Raw genomic sequence first — 24,918 nt, 5'->3', positions numbered from 1 at the left:
TATGAGAAAACCACAATTGCACTGATAGATGGATTGGGAAAATTTCAATATTGATTTTTATGTCAAAGAAACTTCCACAGAAAATAACAAACAAAATACTGCAAAAATCAAAGAAATCCGATATCTCGTTCTTGAGTTATGCGATGACACATGGAAACCATTTCATTTTTTATATATAGAGATATCCAGCAAAAGGTGCATATATGAGAAAAACACAATTGCACTAATAGGTGGATTAGGAAAATTTCGTTATTTTATTCATATGTCAAAGAACCTTTCACAGTAAACAGCCAACAAAATAATGCAAAAATCAAAGAAATCCGCTATCTCGTTCTTGAGTTATGCGATGACACACGGAAACCATTTCATTTTTTTGCATATATGAGAAAAACACAATCGCACTAATAGGTGGATTAGGAAAATTTCAATATTTGTTTTTTATGTCAAAGAACCTTCCACAGAAAATAACCAACAAAATAATGCAAAAATCAAAGAAATCCGATATCTCGTTCTTGAGTTATGCGATGACACACGGAAACCATTTCATTTTTATATATAGAGATATCCTGCAAAAGCTGCATGTATGAGAAAAACACAATTGCATTAATAGGTGGATTAGGAAAATTTCAATATTTGATTTTTATGTCAAAGAACCTTTCACAGCAAACAACCAACAAAATAATGCAAAAATCAAAGAAATCCGCTATCTCGCTCTTGAGTTATGCGATGACACACGGAAACCATTTGATTTTTTTGCATATATGAGAAAAACATAATTGCACTAATAGGTGGATTGGGAAAAATTTCGGTTCCGACAGCATGAAGTAACAAGTTAGTTTACGCTTGTCCGGACATGCCGTAGACTCAGGTGATTCGCATTCCTAATGCCAAAAGACCCTGACTCCTACGGTAGCAGACAAAAAGTTAAGTCGCCGGTGAGCTCTATGCTTGCATATATGATCCTTCCACGCTTTTCTAAACTTTCTCCCTTCAACACCTCCCTCTCCTGCTCTCCCTTGAGTACTATGGCTCTGAATATTGAAAAATATACTTCACCTTCCAGTCCCTTGCTAATTAAATGCCGTAACAACTGTTGACAAATTGACTCAATAGGTCGATAACAAAAATGGTTAACAAAAAATGGTAAAAATATGTCAAAGATACTTCCACTGAAAATAACCAACAAAATAATGCAAAAATATATATAGAGATATCCAGCAAAAGGTGCATATATGAAAAAAACACAATTGCACTAATAGGTGGATTAGTAAAAAAATCCGTTATTTTATTCATATGTCAAAGACCCTTTCACAGCAAACAGCCAACAAAACAATGCAAAAATCAAAGAAATCCGATATCTCTTTCTTGAGTTTTGCGATGACACACGGAAACCATTTCATTGATATATATATATATATATATATATATATATATATATATATATATATATATATATATATATATATATATATATATATATATATATATATATATATATATATATATATATATATATATATATATATATATATATATATATATATATATATATATATATATATATATATATATATATATATATATATATATATATATATTATATATATATATATATATATATATATATATATATATATATATATATATATATATATATATATATATATATATATATATATTATATATATATATATATATATATATATATATATATATATATATATATATATATATATATATATATATATATATATATATATATATATATATATATATATATATATATATATATATATATATATATATATATATATATATATATATATATATATATATATATATATATATATATATATATATATATATATATATATATATATATATATATATATATATATATATATATATATATATATATATATATATCAGTTTAACCTTCTGTAGGTGTTTACTTTTTGCAACGAATAAGGTGTTAGCGGGTCATATTGACCCCGATTTCAAACTCAGTTTTAAGACACATTTTCAACCAAATCTACAGTGACGAAATTTTATATTCGTAGACCTCTAGTGTATATGTTCAATATTGTTTCATTAATGTTTGCGCTATTAATTATAGGTATTGTTATGTAAATGTGGTAGTAGAATCATCATCTATCATTTTCTTATCATTTGTAATCTAAAATGTGCAAGTTTCCGTACACTACACATAAAAAATCATTACTTGGTGTGAAAATGGCACAATTGCATATTTGTACACTTTTGAAAAGTCAATGAATTTGTAATTTAAGACCTGTTATTTCTATTTTTTTACTTAGAATAATAGATTTTATGACTACAGAAAAGTGTTCATTGGCCACACTACACTAGTTTAAGAAATTTCCTTAAATTATTATTACTCACCAAAAAGAAGCTAAATCACTTCATAAAATCTTTGAAATTGTTTAAAGGTTGCGTCCAACTATTTAACATGTCGTTAAAAACTTTGATGTGGCGAAACGTAGAGCAGATATTTCGAAAAACTTGAACTGTTAAAAATTTACGATGAGGGATAAACGATGTTTAATTGGAAAAATTTGGGAAAATCGAGTAATTAATGTTATATGCATAGTAAATAAATTGAATCATAGCATTTAAGCATAAGTCTGCTCTGGTACGGTTTGTAATGTATGAAGAACGGACAATTACAATGCCTGTGTTCTGAGCAAGAAGCCGCTCATCAATGAGGAGAACAAAGAATTAATTTTTAATTTTCTAAAAAACATTTAAACATTTTATCGGAATATTGGAAAGATTGTAAACTTTGTCTACGAGTCCAAATTCAACATCATTGACTCAAATGGCTGTTGCTTCGTGTGGAGAAATCGAACACAGACCTGGACGTAAAAGCCTTATAACAGCAGCTAAGCGCAGGGACAGTGGAGTTATCTTATGGGGTATTATATGTCCACTAGAAGTGCTAGAAACTTGGTCTTCATTGATGGAATGATGGATCAGAATGTGTATTTTAACATGATACTTTTACTAAGAAATGGTGGATATTGGAAATTCGATCAGTAGAAGAACCTAAACGATAAGGCGCGCAAAAAACGTTTAAATTATAATTGTTTAAATGTTATGGATTCTCCACTGCGGACCCCGTTTATTAATAGATTAGAAAAATAAATGGGAGTATTTGGATAAAAAGTGCGAAACTGTCCGGATTATAATGAGAATGCTCGAGTACTTTTTCAAATGGACGTAAGTAACAATGAGAGATTCTCTTTGAGGTCTTTCTCTTCTGTTCATTACTCGGCCATTTCAACATTTACTACTCTACTCTTTGCGTAATATTGTAGTAAAAACCGTCGGCTTTCGATATGTACTGGAAAATTAGTACAAAGTGTTGTAATGACGCACAGAGGAGTAACTAGAACAAATTCTAGGCCAAAAACCAAAATATTTTTTTTCGATTTTTTTGTTTCGTTATATTTTTTTTACATACCTAAGAACCTACTGTATAACGTGGCAAAATTAGGAGTATATCAAAAATTGTTAGAGAATTTTTGCATGTATACCCAATGGTGATATTTTAAGGGATATTTTAATCGTTTTCGTTATTTATTCAGTAAAATCGCTTTCTAGTGGTGATGACTGTATTAAATAAGACAATATCATTACAAACCTAGTTCAACACAACCGTTTGTTTAACTTCAGCTTAAAACTAACTAAAAAAAGTAGACTTACTGTGCATTGCACCAACTTTAACAAATACCTTTTTTAAACATTTTATTCCAAATTTGAATGATAAAAAAGTTACATTATACGGCTAGATCCGGTAAAGTTGCTGAAGCAGTGCTACAAAACCAGATTTCAGCTATACAAAAAATATTCGAACTCTTCCGATCTTGTCCGATCCACCAATCCCAAGCGATTTGAAAAGATTGAAATTTTTACTAATTTGAGGTACACCGAAATGCGGTAGGGCCAAATATTATGTTTGCCAAAATGTATCTCTATGAAAATATGCACAGGCGTCCCTTTTTTCTCCCTTTTCCACTGATCAAATGTTTATGCAACTGGAAAAACAAATGTATTCACAAAGATCACCTAGAAATTACTAGTATTCGAAAGGGTATAGAAAATTGGCCTCTGCACTGGTTGGTGGGTAGATGCCAAATTGTTCCAAAAACTAGTAATTGGCTATTTTTAGTTCATATTAAGGCATAATAACAACAATTGCAACAACAAATAATTTTGGTCAGGATTCGATTCTGTGTGACGTCGTAATAAACGAAAGAGAAAGTAAACAAAGAGAGGCTCTCAATGTTACTTATGTCCATTTGAAAAAGTACTCGAGAATGATCTTAGAAACTACTATTTAGAAGAATGGGATAAAATTTAAGTTGAATACACACAAAAACTAGTGGTCAGCATTCCAATGCGATTGAAAACAGTAATTACAAACAAAAGCTACCACATTGAATATTTATTATAGAAATTTCAATTGATTTTTAAAAAAATATGTGTGCCATACGAATATGAGATTGAATGTATATTTGACTATCTTTAGAATTATGTAGTACAAAGCATTTGTAGAGCATTTGTAGTACAAAGATAATTATTGTATCTACCCTATGCTGTCTATTAAACTATTTCTACATAAATAAAATGTCTCGAAAACTAATTTTTTACTTGTAAAATGTGTATAAGCTTTCCGCATTACGATGTACGAAAATGAGCTTGTGTCACTGTATATGAATTTATTACTTAAATTGTTTGTTAGAGTGTACATTTTCAGGTTCTGGTAAATATTACCGTTTTTCACCTGGTTGGCCAGTGGGAATAGGTGCCGAATGTCATGTTTGGTCGATTCCGGTGGTATACTATTGTATCTCCGAAATCGGCATCGGAATCGTAAGCTTGGACATCCAAGATCGGTCGTATTATGTACAAATTTAATATATATATCGCTTCTCATTTTTGTTTTGTTTGTGTTTATTGTTAGTATTCTGTCAATAAATCTTTGATTTATGATGAGGGTTCTGCATACATCTATGGATGTCAAACATGACCCCATCCGGTACCGATTCCCACTGACCAACCAGGTGAAAAACGGTAATATTTACCAGAAACTGAAAATTGAATCTCTAACAAACAATTTAAGTACCAATTTATACAGATTTGATTGAAAATGTGTCTTAAAACTGAATTCGAAATCGGGGTCAATATGACACTAACGCTAACACCTTATTCGTAACTTTTTTTGTACCTTCAGGAATGAGTGAAAATATTGAACTGTATTGAAAATCGTTACTCTCCATGAAAGAGGAAAAGTCATCCAAATTCTATAGGTGACGAATTTCGCGCCAACTCAAACAAATGTTGACAACACCCTCTCAGATTTTAATGAAACTTTCTGTACATGAGAACTTTGTCACAAAAAGCCACTTTGCATACTTTGTTTTTCCAAAACTGATCTAGACCGTCTTTTGAAAAGGGCCAAAAAATTTTTTACCAATTTTTTTCAAATGGCTATAGTCTAAAAATGACAAATCCTACAAAAAAATGTTGTAGGAGTGATTTTTACAAAATCAGTCAAATTTTTTAATAAAAATATTGAAAAAATTCTTCATTGACTCTTACACTGAAAAAAATCGATTCAAAAATTTAAAGTCGATTTACAAAAAAACCATTTTTGATTTAGATGAAATTTGATGATGTTCCAAGATAGGTGATTATGTCCCCTACTTACCGTCAAAATTTCAAGTTGGGCACTTTCAAGGAAAAAAAGTTATCTGAAAAAAGCTTTTCCTTGTCCAAACTGATTTTTTTTCAGTGTATTTTTATCGAAAACTAAACCAATGAAAGTTATAATCATCTCAGAATCCATTTTCCCAGCTGTTAGTTGCCCGATATATGCAAATAGTATCAGTAACGAATTTGGTATATATTCAAAACAAACTTGATTGAAGACTGGAAGATTGGAAGACTAAAAGACTGGAAGACTGTAAAACAAGAAGACTGGAAGACTTGAGGACTGCAGTTCATTTGTTCCTCTCAAAACTGATAAATTTTATGAAACTTTTCTAAAATTTATTTTATGTCTGTTGAAGCAGCAGCACAATACAAAAATAAGATAAACTTTGCAAGCTTGTGTAGATTCCAGTCAAAGTATGAATTAAGCGCAGAATGGCATTTTGTTGCTGCATCCCATGGAAAAGGACCCTGCGATGCTATTGGTGGCACTCTCAAGCGAATGGCAAAAAGAGCCAGGCTTGCTCGCGACGATGGAAATACCATAACAAGTCCCCGAGAGTTATATAACTGGGCAGTTGAACAAACTGATAAAAATGTCACAAAATTAATTTTCTGCTAAATATTCACTGAACAGTACAATAAAATGTCAGAAGAACTCGAAGAGCTGTATAATAACGCCAAAACAATATCTGGACCTCGAAAATTCCACAGTTTTGTACCTATTCCTGGGGGCAAAGTAGTAAACAATACGAGTTATGTTTTGGTTAGAAAATTTTGATTCCAACTGTGACCGCATAGAGGGCGCCAATACTAACTTTGCAACGGAAAGAGATATAAATTAGGTGTCTTCCACAAAGTTGGAGAACAGGCATTTTGCAATAATTCTTCCGAACATCTCGATATTCTATCACTCTTCTATAAAAAGTTAGTGTTGGCGCCCTCTATGCGGTCACAGGTGGAACCAGGAATTTTCTAACCAAAACATAACTCGTATTATATACAATAATTCTTCTGAACATACTATTTAGCTAAACCTAACGTTTATTTCACAAAAATGTATAGTTCGTGGAAATCGAGTACTGGTACACAACCTTCCACTGCTGGGCCCCATGCAAAACTGACTCAGACATCACTTCGTTAAAAATTTAATAACTTTTTTTAACAAAGCCGGATTGACTACCAGTCTTCGAAAAAGTTGTAGACAATTAAAATATCTTTCTTATTTTCACTTACAGTGATAATACGATGTATACAGTGCCACCTAGCGGCGAAAATGCGAGCTGGTGGGGTTTCTCCATGTAAATTTTCGAAAAATCCCATACAAACTACAGGCACGTTGGTCCGGTAGCTAGACTTGTTCGATTTACTTCAAATTTGGTGCAAGTACTCATGGTGGGATTAGGATTCGACTCAGAAGTGGGCCGATTGAGTTTTCAAAAAATCAATTATTTTCTGGGCAGTGTAGGGGTCATATTAACCCCAACACCTAAAGAAGGTTAAGATGCGTCTTATGATTTGATAGGATGCTCTTTTCGATCACCTGAAGTAAAAATGAACTGGGGTTCTGGTGGATTTTTGTTGAAATCAGAAAGTAGCTTCACGCCTTGTTCAGCAACACCGTTGACAACTATCAAGAAACTCACTCGTTCGCTAGTTTTCGAATGAAATCGGTTGAAATTTTCATGACGCCAAAGAACTCCTTCGTTTTATCAGTGATGAACGTTGAAAGTTTATCAGATGGTCTGATAAATCAAAGGAAAGCATCGAAAAGAGCATCCTATCAAATCATAATGCGTACTAAATCAAAATATAAAAACAATGCAATCCTTTGACATATCAACTCAACATCAATTCTCTCAGTATGCAACTTTACTTCCATTGATATAAGTCGATGCAAAGGGATACAGTATGTTTCGTTTCATCGTTTTATTATGCATAGGACATTGTGCAAATGTTTTAAAATAATTCATCTGAATATTCCAACTCGACAATATTTGAGTTATATCAGTTCGAGTTTCCTTAAATTGAAACCACCCCCACTCTACCCTTACTACGCCCTATTGCTCAATTACCTACGCCCACGAAATTGAGCTAAGACTTTCGAATCATATATAAATCTAAAATATATGATGTTATTTCGGTATGATATAGAAATATCATTGATACACCGGCAGTGTTGGCAAAGAAAATGATTTTTGGCAATTAATTTGAGCTATTGAACTTTGAACAGCTATAACTTGTTTTAGAGACATTCTAACACCATACATCCTTCAGCAAAGTTGGTCACTATATCCTGGAATATAGTTCTATCTAATTAGTTACATTATTGCAGGAAGAATTGTAAATGTAAAAAAGTAAGTTTTCCCATAATAATTTCCATACAAATTTTAAACGCAATCCGCTACACCGGGTCAAAACCAATCGACCCCAAATTTTGCCCAGTCACTTGGGACCCCAAATGGAACCAAAAAAGTGCTGTGCTCAGTTGACGTGGTTATGGTTACGTTTTTCCATATAACAATGCCCCACCCTAATATGTAAGAGTGAGGTGATGTTCCAACTAGTGTTAGCAGCGCTTTGCTCTCTCGGAGGTGAAACAAGTAAGGATTCTGGAAAATATATTTCCAAGTACAAATGGGAAATAATTCTTCACTAATATGTATAGCAAGACAAAATCTTCCTTGCATTCAGGGTTGTTAATACTCACATTCCATTTTCCACTCTCCCAGCAAATGAACGCATGCTTCCAGCTGAATCAACCACGCGAATGGAATAAACTCGCCTTGAATCGGTGTCTGCGATGTATAGATCTCCCGATGGTGCAAAAGCCATTGCAACAACAGTGCCGAGAATATCATCGGATGTGGTTTTATTAAGTTCTTCGTTACTATTGCAGTGTAGCGGTACACCAGCTACAACTTTGATTTTCATGTCAGCCGTAAGTTTCAACACGAGTCTGTCGTCGATGAAATGGAGTGAACCATCCAATGGATTCAGAGCTAGTCCAGTTGGCCATTGCAGCTGCGCTCTGGTTGCCAGTAAAGCTCCACGACAAGGAGCTGGACTCCAGTGATTGTGATGTCCATGGTGTCCAATTAAGGTATGAATTGTACCCTTTGGATCAACCGCACGTATGTTTGTTCCATCAGCAATATACATTGTTTTGTCAGATGCAATAGCAATCCCTTTTGGGTGGGACAATCTTGCTTGTTTGGCAGGTCCACCATCTCCACAGTTTTCTTCATCGCCGGGAATACATCTTTGGCCACTGCCTACAACTACGTCACTATTTGAGCTTGGATCAGGCACATTTTCCAGCTGCACAACTCGTAAAATTTTGTGCTTCTCTGGATCTGATATGTAGAGGTGTCCATCTGCAGGCGAAACGCTCAAATAGTACTGATAAGCCACTTGAGTAGTCTCTAACTCTAGTACGGTTAACACGCTACCATTTGTGGTAATGCGACGTACCAGATTAAAGTCACCTACGTAAAGGCTACCATCAGGACCAGAGGTTAGAGCAACCGGAGTTAAGAGTCGAGCGTGCTTCGACATTCCATTACAATAGTCTTTGCACTTTAATGGCCGTTGTTGGCCATCGCCCATAACCGGCCTTACGATTCGCGGATATTCCTTCAAATGCAACGTTGTGCCATCACCTTTTTGCAGAATGCCTTCGTGAAAATTATAGTGATGATGGATGTCTATACCCCATCCACCAATGTCTGAAATATCGACATCGAATCCCTGTAGTTTGGCCGTCTGAGTCTCCCATATAATGTCCTTACATGTAGAGTGTTGGTAACCTATGGATATTCGTGCTACCGCGGTACCATATACTTTCTGTTTGTACACATTTCGTTTGTTCCACGCAAAAATATAGCTTAAGTTCGGATCAGCCTCATAGGTTTTCACGTGTAGTGAGCCTTCTATTTGCACTCCAATATGAACGTGAGTTAGAGTTTCAGGTATTTTATCATGTGTTAACTGCATCCGTACAATGCTCCTGTAACCAGATGCTTGCGAAGACTGATAGGTTAGATGTAGCTCCGAACCAGGAATTTGGATAGACTCTTGCACGATCTGCGAAAGAAAGTGAATTGAAATTTTAATACATATGGATGCAGCAAGGTCTACAATCTACAATCTATATTTATTTATATTTGAACTCATTTTAATACGTGTATATTATCAATATGATAGAACCACTCCAAACCTTGAAATTTCTTTAAATGAGCACATATAAACTGAGATCCAAGGGGCCGGGTCATGAGAAGTATTTTATTCAGTTCGACGAGATAGAAAAATGTTTGAGTGTAAAAGAATGTTACGAAACATAGTGTAACATCGCAATATGTAGATATTGAATGTGATTTGGATTAGAGTTCTGGTTTGGTGGACGAAATTTACATTTTTTCCTTTCTCCTATAGAAAGGTTATGCAATCACTCTGAACATCGTCAATTTAATCCCGAGCCGGAGGGCCGTCTGTCATATACCATTTGACTCAGTTCGTTGAATTCGGCATATGTCTGTGTGCGTGCGTATGTACTTTTTTTACAATGGAGAAGACCTTTACGTCCTAGCCCAGTACACGTGCTATTGGTAGGGTCCAATCTACCACACGGGGTGCACTGGGGGCGTGTCGGGCTCGAATGGTGACCAGCCATTAATACCGACTAAACTCCATTGGGCTCCGCCATCATTCCTCCCAGGAACTACCTCTCGGTATTACTTCTGGGGGGATGGCTGTACTAAATGTACTCATTCACTCTCACTCACGTGTTCATACGTCCTGTATGAGGCTTACTTGGGTGCTCTCTCAACCGCACTTTGATTCACTCTCAAACACTCCCATATGAGGCTGACTTTTGTGCTCACCTTTTTCGTTCCTTGCGAGGCTGACTTGTGTGCTCACCTTACTCATTCCTTGCGAGGCTTACTTTTGTGCTCGCCCCACCCGTACCGTGTGAGGCTGACTTGGGTGCTCACCCTATCACCTGATTCACTCTCAATCGTGCCACTCTATTGTACCTTTGTCACTCCCCCTGGCATCCCATGTGGGACATTTTTCTTAGGCCCCACTTCTGACATACCATGCGAGGCTGACTTGTGTGCTCACCTTTTTCATTCCTTGCTAGGCTGACTTTTGTGCTAGCCTCTACCATACCATGTGAGGCTGACTTTTGTGCTCACCCTTAACATGCCGTGTGAGACTGACTTGGATGCTCACCCTTTCACTCCTCTGCCACGCCATGAGGTATCGATAGCTAAGTCCCAACATACTACGCTACGACCCTCCCGTCTTGGCATGAGGCAGTCCACTTATACGCCTATACACTCACTATTCTGTCTTGCTTCGGGGTGGCTGGGTTTACCCATTACGCGGTTGCCATTCGCTGCGCCAAACCTGCCTCGGCATGAACAGATCATTCACTCCCTTTTTTTGCGCTTGGCCTTTTTCGCTCCAGCTAACCAATCACTAGTTAGCCGTGCCCGTCGTCTGTTGCTCGGTTCGCCAGATTACCTGTAGCCTACTGGCAATCTGGATGGTAGCAGCCGAAACTGCGTTCCACTTCTCCACCGATTGACACATCCGCTGAATAAGGGTATCAGGGGTTGTGTCCCAGCCACAGACATCAAGCATTGCTCTTCTTTCGACGTCGAACCGATGACATACGAACAGTATGTGTTCGGCAGTTTCGTCTACACCTGGGCAGTCCGGGCAGACTGGGAACTCCGCGTGCCCGAACCTGTGGAGGTACTGTCGGAAACAGCCATGGCCTGACAGGAATTGTGTCAGGTGGAAGTGAACTTCCCCATGGGGTCTTCCCACCCAGCTCGATATGCTAGGTATCAGCCGGTGGGTCCACCTACCTTTCGAGGAGTTGTCCCACTCACGCTGCCATCTGGCGACCGAGGTCACCCTGGTGCGCTCGCAGGCTCCCCTATTTCCACGTAGCTCGAAGCACTCCTCATCTTCCCGAATGACCAGCCCGACTGGCATCATGCTCGCTATCACGCAGGATACATCGTGTGATACCGTGCGGTAGGCAGATATCACTCTGAGGCATATCACGCGGTAGGTGCTCTCCAGTTTCTGTAGGTAACTGGTTACCCTCAGTGCTCTTGACCATGACGGGCCGCCGTACCTGAGGATAGATACGGCAACGCCTGCCAGTAACCTACGTCTACTGGCGCACACCTTTGAGCTGTTGGACATCATTCTCGATAGAGCCGCAACAGCAGTCGACGCTCTCTTGCATGTATAGTCGACATGGCTGCCGAAGGTCAGCTTGTCGTCTATAATGACTCCGAGAGACTTCAGACTTCGCTGTGAAGTGATCGCGACTTCTCCCACATGGATAACTGCATGTTGTGCCGACTTGCGGTTGTTGACGATAACTACCTCCGTCTTATGATGAGCGAGCTCCAGGCCTCTCGCGCTCATCCATTCCTCCACCGTGCTGATCGCGTGTTCTGCGGTTAGTTCTACCTCAGGAATTGACTCCCCGTAGACCTCCAAGGTTACGTCGTCAGCAAAGCCGACGATCTTGACCCCAGGAGGGAACTTCAGTCTCAGAACCCCGTCATACATGAGGTTCCATAGCACCGGGCCTAGGATCGAGCCCTGTGGGAGTCCGGCGGTAATCGGAACTCTTTTCTGACCGGCATCTGTCTCGTATAGCAGTTCGCGGTTCTGGAAGTAACTTTCCAAGATCCGGTACAGACCCACCGGTAGGCTAAGCTGGTGTAACGAGAGCGCGATGGCATCCCAGCTTGCGCTGTTGAATGCGTTCTTCACGTCAAGTGTCACTAACGCACAGTATCGAATACCTCGCCTTTTCCGTTGGATCGCTATCTCGGCAGTATTTATCACTGAGTTGAGAGCGTCCACTGTGGACTTACCCTTCCGAAAGCCAAACTGGTTGCTTGACAGACCGTCCGTACCTTCCGCGTACGGGGTTAGCCTGTTGAGGATGATCCTCTCAAGTAGTTTGCCAGTCGTGTCGATCAGACAGATTGGTCTGTACGCCGATGGGTCGCCTGGCGGCTTCCCGGGCTTCGGCAACAGCGCCAATTTCTGCCTTTTCCATCTATCGGGGAAACGGCACTCGTCAAGGCATCTCTGCATAGCTAGCCTGAACATGTTCGGGTTCGCTATGATCGCTGCCTTGAGAGCGTTGTTTGGAACTCCATCCGGCCCTGGAGCTTTTTCATTGCTAGGGATTTAGCCACTGCGAGTAGTTCTTCATTCGTCACTGGAGCTACCATTTCGGCCGTGCCCGCACTGTCTCGTAGTGCAGGTGGCCAGGGGCTTGTGGCTCGAGACGGGAAGAGTACTTCGATAATCGTTGCCAACCGGTCCGGAGACCGTTGTGGGGGTGAGGAGCCCCCTTTGGTCTTGGCCATCACAATCCTATAGGCGTCACCCCACGGATTCGCGTTGGCACTCTCGCACAGGTTGTCGAAACACGCTCTCTTGCTGCTTTTAATGGCCTTGTTAAGGGCCAATTTCGCAGCTCGAAACACTTCACGGCGGTTCTATCTTGCATCCTCGGTGCGAGCTCTTTGCATCCTACTTCTAGCTCTGAGGCAGGCTGACCGTAGAGCTGCAATCTCCGCACTCCACCAGTATACCGGGCATCTGCCGTTTCTTGGCAGGGTGTTTTTCTCGGCATAGTGGCGTCGCACGCGCGTGATGGAACAGCTACCAGGGCATCCCCGCTTAGACTGTCGGTGTTGGCCTCCAGTCCCAGGGCCGCGGTGAAACCTTCGCTGTCGAAGTGATTAGACTTCCACCCGCGTACCTGACAGGGATCTCCCGCCCTAGGATGCTGCACACCATAGTTGATCCTAAAGCGGATTGCTAAATGATCGCTATGGGTGTAGGCTTCGTCTACCCTCCATTCCATGCCTGGAGCCAGACTCGGGCTGGCAAATGTTACGTCAATCCACGCCTTCACCCCGTTTCTACGAAATGTACTAACGGAGCCATTATTAGCTAGCACAGTATCGAGTTTCGCAAGTGCCTCCATTAGCGCTTGACCCCTGCTATTTGTACAGCGGCTGCCCCACTCCACTGCCCAAGCGTTGAAGTCTCCCGCTAGGACTACCGGTTTCCGGCCCACTAGGTCCGACGAGAGCATGTCGATCATCTGATTGAACTGTTCTATTGGCCACCTTGGTGGAGCGTAGCAGCTGCAATAGAACACACCATTGATCTTGGCAATCGCAACACCCTCGGCGGAGGAGTGTATTACCTCTTGAACCGGGAACCGTTCCGTTGTACAGATTGCCACCATTCCAGACCCGTCCGACACCCAATTGCCGTTGCCGGCAGGGATGCGGTACGGGTCTGATAAGAGGGCGACATCTGTCCTCGACTCCGAGACCGACTGCCACAGCAGCTGTTGGGCTGCTGCACAATGATTAAGATTTAGCTGTGTGACGTTCACGGCTTCTTCTTATTTGCCTCACCGAAGGGACACGAAGGTCCGCCCATAGCATGTTTATGGGCTTGCTTCTTTGCGGTGCAGATAAGGCACTTGTACGCCTTAGTGCAGCCCCACTCCTTATGCCCCTCCTCGCCGCAGCGACGACATAGTTTGCTCCTGTCTATGTTCTTGCACTCGTAGGCTTTGTGTCCGGACTCAAGGCACCGATAGCACCTATCCACTGAAGGCGGCTGGGGTATGCTAATAGGGCATACCGACCAGCCGATCTTCAGCTTCCCTTTCTCGGTTACCTTTTTGGCATCCGCCTTCAGTAGCCTGAGGTAGACTACTTGGGTGCCAGAAGGTCCATCTCTAAATCGCACAGAGGCCCGCTCGATTGTGACGTCGCATTGTTCCTTAACGGCTGCGACGACATCTTCTGCGGTCGTGAACTCGTCCAGATGCTTGCACTGGAGAGTCATTTCCGCCCCTAGCGACCTGACTTGGGCGCCTTCACCAAGGACCTCTTGGGCCAAGGCCTTCACAGAAAAAAATATTTTGTAATTTTAAGTTTATTTTCATGCACATATTTGGAGCATGAATATAAATGTAAAATTAAGATCCATCACAAACACACACAACTTGTCGTGCTTTCTTCAACGAATTTTATTATAATTTTACACGTTGATTGAAAATAACAGTTTCTTTAAACGGAAAACCAATGCGCTTATGTATTTTTACTCGAATACTGCTGTAAAATGAATGACATGTAATATTACACGAATGAAAGTGTAAAATTGTATGCTGTTTGATGCTCCAATTGATTTTAACGTAATTTTCAATCAAATTTTTGATTCAATCGTTGTATGTTTACATTCGTATTGATTTACATGTCGTTTAAATTTCATTTTTTTTTGGTGTGTTGTATACCGCACTAGATTGTGCGCCTCGCTTCAGCACCAGAAGCATTTCTCCCGTGTTGGTGCGTCTCACGCTACGCACATCTTGCCCAAGGGCCGAAAGGCTTTCGGCCGCCTTCATCGACTTTAGGACGTCGGCGTATTTGTCCTTGTCGGTTTTTAACCACAAGGCCTCTCCTCTGTCCTTGGCCTTCTTCGCGGGCCGCGGTACCTCCGGTGTCGGTGCCGGCTTCTTCCTGGTGACCAGCGTCCAGTGGTTAACGCCCACCTGGTCGCGCCGGGTTGCTGGTACCAACGCTCTTCTCAACGAGGGCACTCTCGCCCTCGCTTACCTCGGCCAGACGGCGTTTGGCGTTAAGCGCTCCCTTAAGGAACGCTCGAAGCGCTCTTATGCAGAAATTCTTAAGAATGCTTCGCCATCTGTCCCTTCCGAAAATTCCTTTGCTTTTTTTGGCTGGCGTTGAGCAAGAAGCTGACGACCCACAAGAGGGAACATCTTGGTTAACCCAGGGGAGTCCAGGAAGAGGAGAAATCTAGCTTCCCCTAGATTGCCTCGTAAGGGTGCCAAGGTGTCGTCCTCTCAGAGTGCGCCAACTACAATCAATAAATCCAACGGAAGTGATGCACTAAAGCCGAAGCAATTTGCTCCAGGACTTGGAAATTTTAATTCTAACAAGGAGTATCCACCACTTCTAGGGACACAAAAAAACCCAAGTGTTCCCTTTTTTCAAACAGATACTCAGTCCAGTGGCGGACTAATGAAATTTTCTGACATAGTGGACTTAATTTTCACAGCTTTCAATGTTACTGATCCTCTTAAAAGCATTCTGATACATTTTCTCCCTATGGTGCAAACATTTTTGAAACAGTTGACTGCTAAATGGTCCTTGCAGCGATCGTATCCTTCGATGGCTAAGCCATCAAACGAGGTCACTGATTCGACCACTGCCCTACAGTGGAATTGCAGAATTATCCTACCGAAAATCGATTCCTTCAAATTTTTACTAAACAGTTTAAAATGTGATGCTTTCGCATTATGTGAAGCTTGGTTAACTTCCGATATAAATCTCAATAATATAATCCGTCTGGATCGAGAAAACCCTTATGGAGGAGTACTTTTGGGGATCAAAAAGTGCTATTCTTTCAACCGAATTAACCTCCCTTCGACACCAGGCATTGAAATTGTCGCTTGTCAAGTTCTAATCAAAGGTAAAGACCTTTGCATTGCTTCAATCTACATTCCTCCTAGAGCCTCGGTAGGGCACCGAACGCTTTGTAATATCACGGAATCCTTACCGGCACCGCGGCTAGTTCTGGGAGACTTTAACTCGCACGGTACGGTATGGGGTGGTCTTCACGATGATAACATATCAACATTAATCCCAGATCTTTGCGACAATTTCAACATGACCATCTTAAACACGGGAGAAATGACGCGGATTCCTACACAACCAGCACGCGCAAGCGCGTTGGATTTATCGCTTTGCTCGACATCGCTACAGTTAGATTGCAGGTGGAAGGTGATCCCTGATCCCCACGGTAGCGATCATTTGCCTATCGTGATTTCAATTGCTAACGGTTCAAGACCATCCGAAACGGAATATTGATTGGAAGGGTTGTTGGCTGGCTTGATTCTCGACAGTGCGAATCAAGCTCAGACTAAACCAGCACCCAGCGCGAATACCCATGGACGGTCTCCCACCCTGTGGTGGGATAAAGAGTGCTCAGAGCTGTACGCGGAAAAGTCCACTGCATATAAGGCCTTCCGGGAAGACGGGTTACCCGCTAGCTATCAACAGTACGCGTCGTTAGAAAGGAGAATGAAGAGTCTAATGAAAGCCAAAAAACGCAGTTATTGGCGCAGGTTCGTCGACGGGTTAACGAGAGAAACAGCGATGAGCACTCTTTGGGGTACGTATGCGTAACCGTAATAGTACCAACGAGAACGTGGAATATTCAAACCGTTGGATATTCGCTTTCGCAAAGAAGATCAGTCCGGACTCTGTCCCGGTACAGAAAACGTGCCGCGCCGCGTCCTCTCACGACACCGCGAACGAAACACCGTTTTCGATTATGGAGTTCTCACTTGCTCTCTTATCATGCAACAATAACGCCCCAGGGTTAGACAGAATCAAATTCAACTTGCTGAAGAATCTGCCTGACACTGCAAAACGGCGCTTGTTGAATTTATTTAACAAGTTTCTTGAGGGTAACATTGTCCCTAATGACTGGAGGCAAGTGAAGGTCATCGCCATCCAAAAACCAGGAAAACCAGCCTCCGACCACAACTCGTATCGGCCGATTGCAATGGTGTCCTGTATTCGGAAGTTGTTCGAGAAAATGATCTTGTTTCGCCTCGACAATTGGGTTGAAACAAATGGCTTACTGTCAGATACACAATTTGGCTGCCGCAAAGGCAAAGCGACGAATTGCCTTGCGTTGCTTTCTACAGAAATCCAAATGGCCTATGCTAACAAAGAGCAGATGGCATCAGTCGTCTTGGATATTAAGGGGGCTTTTGACTCAGTTTCTATCAACATTCTGTCAGAGAAGCTGCACCAGCATGGTCTTTCACCAATTTTAAATAACTTTTTGCTTAACCTGTTGTCTGAAAAGCACATGCACTTTTCGCATGGAGATTTAACAACATCGCGATTTAGCTACATGGGTTTTCCCCAGGGCTCATGTCTAAGTCCCCTGCTCTACAATTTTTATGTTAATGACATTGACGATTGTCTTGCCAATTCATGCACGCTAAGGCAACTTGCAGACGACGGGGTGGTCTCTGTTACAGGGCCCAATGCTGCCGACTTGTAAGGACCATTACAAAATACCTTGAACAATTTGTCTGCTTGAGCTCTTCAGCTGGGTATTGAGTTCTCCACGGAGGAAACTGAGTTGGTTGTTTTTTCTAGGAAGCGTAAGCCGGCGCAACTCCAGCTTCTATTAATGGGTGCAACGATCAATCAGGTTTTCACATTTAAATATCTCGGGTCTGGTTCGACTCTAAAGGTACCTGGGGATGTCACATTAGGTATCTGAAACAGAAATGCCAACAAAGGATCAATTTTCTCCGGACAATAACTGGAACATGGTGGGGTGCTCACCCAGGAGACCTGATCAGGTTATACCAAACAACGATATTGTCGGTGATGGAGTACGGGTGTTTCTGTTTCCGCTCCGCTGCGAACATACACTTCATCAAACTGGAGAGAATCCAGTTTCGTTGCTTGCGCGTTGCCTTGGGTTGCATGCACTCGACCCATACGATGAGTCTCGAAATGCTGGCGGGCGTTCTTCCGCTAAAAAATCGATTTTGGGAACTCTCATCTCGATTGCTCATCCGATGCGACATTCTGAACCCGTTGGTGATTCAAAATTTCGAGAGGCTCGTCGAGCTTAATTCTCAAACCCGTTTTATGTCCTTGTACTTCGACTACATGGCACAGAGCATCAATTCTTCCTCGTACTATCCCAACCGTGTCCGTTTCCTAGATACTTCTGATTGTACTGTATTCTTCGACACATCCATGAAGGAAGAGATTCGTGGAATCCCGGACCATATACGCCAGCAAGTGATCCCCAATATATTTTATAATAAATTCCGAGAAGTCGACTGTGACAAAATGTTCTACACTGACGGATCAAATCTCGATGGGCCCACTGGCTTCGGTATCTTCAACAATTCTATCACCGCTTCATTCAACCTCAATGATCCCGCTTCAGTTTACGTCCTAGAGTTAGCTGCAATTCAGTACACCCTTGGGATCATCGACATATTGCCCACAGATCACTACTTCATCATTTCGGACAGTCTCAGCTCTATCGAGGCTCTTCGTGCGGTGAAGCCTAAAAAGCAATTTCCGTATTTTCTGGGGAAGATACAGGAGACTCTGCGCAAGTTATCTGAAAAATCTTACCAGATTACCTTTGTTTAGGTCCCCTATCATTGCTCTATCCCGGGCAATGAAAAGGCCGACTCATTAGCAAAGGTGGGCGCATTAAATGGTGACATATACGAAAGACCAATCTGCTTCATCGGATTTTTTAGTATTTGTCGTCAGAGGACACTCAACAGTTGGCAAATCTCGTGGAGCAATGGGGAACTTGGACGATGGCTACATTCGATTATCCCAAAGGTATCAATGAAGCCTTGGTTCAGGGGGATGGATGTGGGTCGGGATTTTATTCGTGTAATGTCCCGACTTATGTCCAACCACTACACCTTAGATGCGCATTTGCGGCGTATTGGGCTTGCGGAGAGTAGTCTGTGCGCTTGTGACTAGGGCTATCACGACATCGAGCACGTTGTCTGGGTATGCGCCGGGTATTTGGACGCCAGGTCTCAGTTAAAGGATTCCCTTCGGGCCCGAGGTAGACCACCCAATGCGAGATATGCTGGCAAATCGTGATTTCCCCTATATGTCCCTTATTTATACTTTTATAAAAACGATAAATATCCCAATTTAGCCCCTCTCTTTTTATTTCTCGTTTTTAGAAGTTTTCTCCTGCTTTGTGGAACCGATCAGCTCCAGACTGCCACTATGTAACCGCCGTCGCCCTTACCACTACGGAAACTGAAGCGAGAGCGACTCGAGGTCTGATGACTTTTGAAGGATTCCCCGCGGGTCCGAAGAATACCATCCGCCAATCCGACCTAATAGACTGAGGCGCTAATTTGTTTCGCTGATCTCCCGTTTGCTCGAAAGTTGTAAGTTTTGCTCTTCTCTCCCGGTCACCATCTACGCCTTCTCTACCCTGTCCTTGATACAACTGCTTCTACACCGATTTTGGAAATAAGCCCCCCTCTGAATATCTTGACCAAGCATAAGTCTCCGGTAAAAAAAGTTTAAATTTGTATTCCGTATTCCTAGTTTTAAGATAGTTGTAATTTTACCTCTTTGTTAAAATTATTGTCCCCCATCTTGTAAATAGAATTGTATCCCTAGTTTTAAAACACCTGTGAAATTTTTCATAAATATTTGTTCCCCCTTTTGTGTACCAAACTATATTGTTAGTTTTAAGATAACTGTAAATATTTCCTAAAAACTATTACTATTGAATTCCTTGTTTTAAAATTTTTCATAAAAAAAATCTTATGCCCCCTCTCTTGAATATAGAATCTTATTTCTAGTCTTAAGATAGCTGTAAAATTTTTCTCTTTTAAAAAGAATATTTCAACATTGTAACCTCCTAGTTCTAAAATATCCAAAATGTAAAAACAAAAGAATTTGGCACCGCCAAGCTAACGCATTTGTGCCTATCAAATAAACGAAAGGAATAAAAAAAAATTAAAAATCATATACGATTTTGTTCTGCTTGCTTTCGTCCATTTCGGGACAGCCAGTTTATAAAAGGAGCAAATGAGTTATTTAAATCTGCAATCTTTTCCTAATACACTAGTTATAACACTATTTGTAACTTGTATGGACTTGTCAGCTTCAGATTCATCCAAATCTGAAAAAATCAGATTCGTCCAGATTTCGAAAATATATATATTTTAGCTAATTGTCAGCTAAGGAGTCATGCACAAATGACGTAGCCTTTTGCCTTTCTCATATAGAGGATATGCAATCACTCTAAAAATCGTCAACCTACTCCCGGAATTGACATAAGGTTTCTGGGTGTTAACAGGAGAGATTGTATGGTGTCTGAACTCATGAGAATTTGCTCGGGAAGCCAGTTTTATCAGGTACGAAAGACAAGCACCGTCGAACTATATCTACCAACATTTTCGATTTCCTCATTGTTTCCTTTTCTCTACACGCTTGATTCCAATTGCACATCAAAGGGTTACAGTAGAGCACGTTTTCGATTCGAATTCATATTCAGATCAAAGTTGTTTTTGCGAACTAGAAACAACTGCAATAAGAATTGTTTTGATTCTTTTCATTTTGTATATCGCTATGAGAACAAGTAACATATTTTTACGAATTAATTGCTTGTATATCTATCGTATCCCACATCAAAACAAGTAAATAACAAAAAAAAACTTTCTAGGGGATAAATCCAAATTAATGATAATCGGATATGAATCGTAAAATGCAGTATATTAAGAATTTTCTTATTTGCACCCGTGGTTAACAAAGGGAATCAGAATGTTGACAGCTTACAAATTGGCTCCGCAAATCCCCTAAACTAAGATGAAATATATGATGTTAAATATGTGCATAGTTACAATAAGAATAAACTCACATAAGACATCCAAATACAAAATATTTTGAAATTGATCGCGAACGCAACGGTGATCAATATATTTGTTTCGATTGTTCGCATATGCTTCAATAGTTCTAAACCACCTGTACATATATCCACTCTACTTATCTACTTTTCCACAATATACTTTGAGCCGATAATCAGAAAATAGTACGACATAAATTTGGAATACTAACAAGTCAGATTAAAATATTAATCAACTCTAGAAATAATTAAACAGATATATGTCTCTGTCAGTTGTTGTATTGATCAATTGATTATAAGCTTGGGGAATTACGTATAAATAGCACAAATTGTTACAGGGTGTTCGTAAAAATATAGTGCTATGGTGCTTAAAACTTTCATTTCTATTTTAATGTACTTATTATTTTATTCATAAAATCGTAGAAATTTTCTTAGTAAACAAAATCGCTCCAATTTGAATTGATGCATTACAGAAATATATTTATATTCTCTGTCTGCCACAGTGCAAACAAAAAAAATGAAATATAACACTTGTGAATATAAAATAATCATTCTGTCAAAGTTTAATTTTTTGTTTGATCTTTGTTTACTTTTTATTTAAGCCTCGCTGAAAAACGTATACAATTTTAATTCGCAGAGTGTGCTCTAGCCTTTGTTTATAACTCTAGTTTACAAATTTTGGGTTGATTGCATGAAGCTAAGAAAAAAGATGTTTTCTTAGTCAATTTCGGGTCGCTGAACACGAAAATCATATCCATTTTCTTTCTCAAAGAATCATTTTTAAGATTTTTTGGAAAACGTGTTTTGAACACTTTCTGCAAATATTGGTTAATATGTCAGCAAGAAATCTTCCGATTAACACAAACAATTCACCATTCGAAAGGTATTGATGCACCCATTTCAAAAATATATAATTTTTTTTTTATTTTTTATATTGTAACGATATATAATTAGCAAGGGACTGGAAGGTGAAGTATTTTTCAAATATTAAGAGCCATAGTACTCAAGGGAGAGCAAGGATTTGAAGTAAGAAAGTTTAGAAAAGCGTAGAGTAGGGTCAATGAACAAGCTTAGAGTTTCCCGGTTACTTAGCTTTTTGTCTTCTGCAGCGCAGTAGTCAGGATCTTTTGGCATTAAATGCGAATCACCTGAGTCTGCGGCATGTCCGGACAAGCGTAAAGTCAATTTAATGACCTATGCTGTCGGAGCCGACAAAAAGTTAAGTCACGGAAAACTTCCACCCTAAGCATTGTGCGACGATGAAACTCATTGAATGAGTTAGTTTTTGCCTTCACTAATTGCCATGCCGGGGTGTTTTATTTCATCGACTCTTGTGTCTGCCTCAACAAGTTGTGCATATAGTCACTGTGTGTTGATTGAACACGGCGTCGGCAGCTTTCACCCAAAGCTGCTGGATGGATCCCGCGATGGGGATCTTGTTCATTGACCCTACTCCACGCTTTTCTGAACTTTCTTACTTCAAATCCTTGCTCTCCCTTGAGTACTATGGCTCTTAATATTTGAAAAATACTTCACCTTCCAGTCCCTTGCTAATTATATGTCGTTACAATATGGAAAAAAACAATATATAATGTTTGGATTAAATATCAACAATTTACGCTTAAGAGAAACCAAAGTCAAAAACCTGTTTTAATCCACCTAGAGGTGCAATTGTGCCTTTCTCATTTCTACAAACTATGAATTAATAGCTGGTTCGTACAATATAACATTATGGAAATGTCTTTCATTCTTATTACACTTGGTAAGTATATATAAGAGAACCTTTTTTCAGTCTCTACGCATCGCTCGATCGAGATAGAAGTGTTTTGTTTTCGGTCTGTTGGAAAAAGAACAGTGCAGTAATCCGCGTTCAAGGTTATTTTGCCATTCTCTACCTCTTCGAGGTTTGGACTTTTATTCTTTTGTGCGTGTGTTAACCGTTAGGCCACATTCCTCAACCTTTTGTTCGTAAAGCGAGGATTGAACAATAACCAGCTATTTAAGCTGGACTGGTGCGTCGTGGGAAACGAGTATACAGATAAGTGAAATCTACCTTTTTGATACATTTACGGCTTTTTCCCGTCTGCGCGGGTGCTGACCCCGTGCATTGACGGTGTCGATGGCTTCCTCCCCGGATGGCCAAATGGAGATCGAGTCGACTCCTAAGGCTCTCCCCCGACCCAAACAATATCCAGAGCTCTCGACCGGTCCCTTTGTGGTCTTCTTTCGGCCCAAAACAAAATCGCTGAATCTATTACAGATTTCAAAAGACCTGACGGAACGGTTCTCGGCTGTGATCGAAATAAAAAAGGTCCGCTCAGACAGGCTGAGGGTTGTGCTGACTAACTCAAAGCAGGCAAACGATATTGCTTGCTGCGAGCACTTTACGAAGGACTATCACGTGTATATTCCAGCTGTGAAAGTACAGTCTGAAGGCGTTGTCACCGATGACAGTTTGACATGCGAGGATCTGCTGCAGTACGGGGTTGGCCGTTTCAGAGACCGCTTACTTCAGCCAGTGAAAATACTCGAGTGCAAGCGTTTGCACTCAGTAGTAGTTGCGGGGGATGGTTCAAAAACGTACCCCCAATCAAACTCTTATCGGTTGACCTTCGCTGGTACCGCTTTGCCAAATTACGTCCTCTTGCACAAGGTTCGTCTGCCTGTGCGTCTGTTTGTGCCGCGGGTCATGAATTGCACAAAGTGTAAACAATTGGGTCACACAGCCACCCATTGTAGCAATAAGGCCCGCTGTGGAAAATGCGGGGAGAATCATCTAGATGATTCGTGCAGTAAGAATGCTGAGAAGTGTCCTTACTGTGCAGAGAATCTGCATGATATCTCGGCATGTCCCGCGTACAAACTACGCGGGGATAAACTAAAACGTTCCCTTGCTGGACGATCCGAACGTTCTTTTGCAGAAATGCTAAAGAAAGCTACACCACCAACCTCAACAAACATCTATGCTCACTTGCCTCCTAACGAGGGCGAGGCTGATGACCCACAAGAGGGAACATCTACTAGGGCGCCTAGAAGTTATAGGAAGAGGAGGAACATTTCCTCTCCTAAAGTTCGTTGTAAAGGCCAGAAGGTATCCCTTGACGGGACTCAGAAAGTCACATCTATTGGAAGTGTTGCAACCAAACCGAAGCAATTAGCTCCTGGTCTCGGAGGATTAAACTCAGAGAAGGAGTTCCCAGCACTTCCCGGAACATCAAAAATCCCAAGTGTTCCTCTGTTTCAGTTCGAGAATAATCGCGGCACTGGAATTATCAAACTCTCGGACATTGTGGACTGGATAATAAAAACTTTCAATATAACTGATCCTATTAAAAGTCTTATGTTAGCTTTTCTCCCTACAGTAAGAACATTTTTGAAGCAGTTGACTGCTAAATGGCCCCTCCTTTCAGCGATTGTATCCCTCGATGGCTAACTCATCGAACGAGGTCACGGATTTGATCACTGTTCTACAGTGGAATTGCAGAAGTATCATCCCGAAAATCGATTCCTTCAAAATTTTAATAAATAATTGGAGTTGCGATGCATTTGCATTATGTGAAACTTGGTTAACTTCCGACATAGATCTCAACTTCCACGACTTTAATATTATTCGCCTGGATCGAGACACCCCCTATGGAGGAGTGC

At 40.6% G+C, this 24,918-nt stretch overlaps 1 protein-coding gene across 14 annotated transcripts in view; it reads right to left on the bottom strand.

Annotated features, from left to right (window-relative positions):
* LOC131694307 (teneurin-a) overlaps positions 1-24,918 on the bottom strand; it is a 1,511,233-nt gene that overhangs the window by 244,692 nt on the left and 1,241,623 nt on the right. For all 14 annotated transcript variants that reach the window (XM_058982937.1, XM_058982945.1, XM_058982962.1 and 11 more), the window contains one exon: positions 8,444-9,819. In XM_058982937.1, the coding sequence (XP_058838920.1) occupies positions 8,444-9,819 (1,376 nt within the window). The remainder of the gene's footprint in view (positions 1-8,443; positions 9,820-24,918) is intronic.

Source organism: Topomyia yanbarensis, chromosome 1 (assembly GCF_030247195.1).
Source record: "Topomyia yanbarensis strain Yona2022 chromosome 1, ASM3024719v1, whole genome shotgun sequence".
NCBI lineage: Eukaryota > Metazoa > Arthropoda > Insecta > Diptera > Culicidae > Topomyia > Topomyia yanbarensis.
Note: the sequence above shows the minus strand (reverse complement) of the source record. Positions and strands in the feature narration are given on the sequence as shown.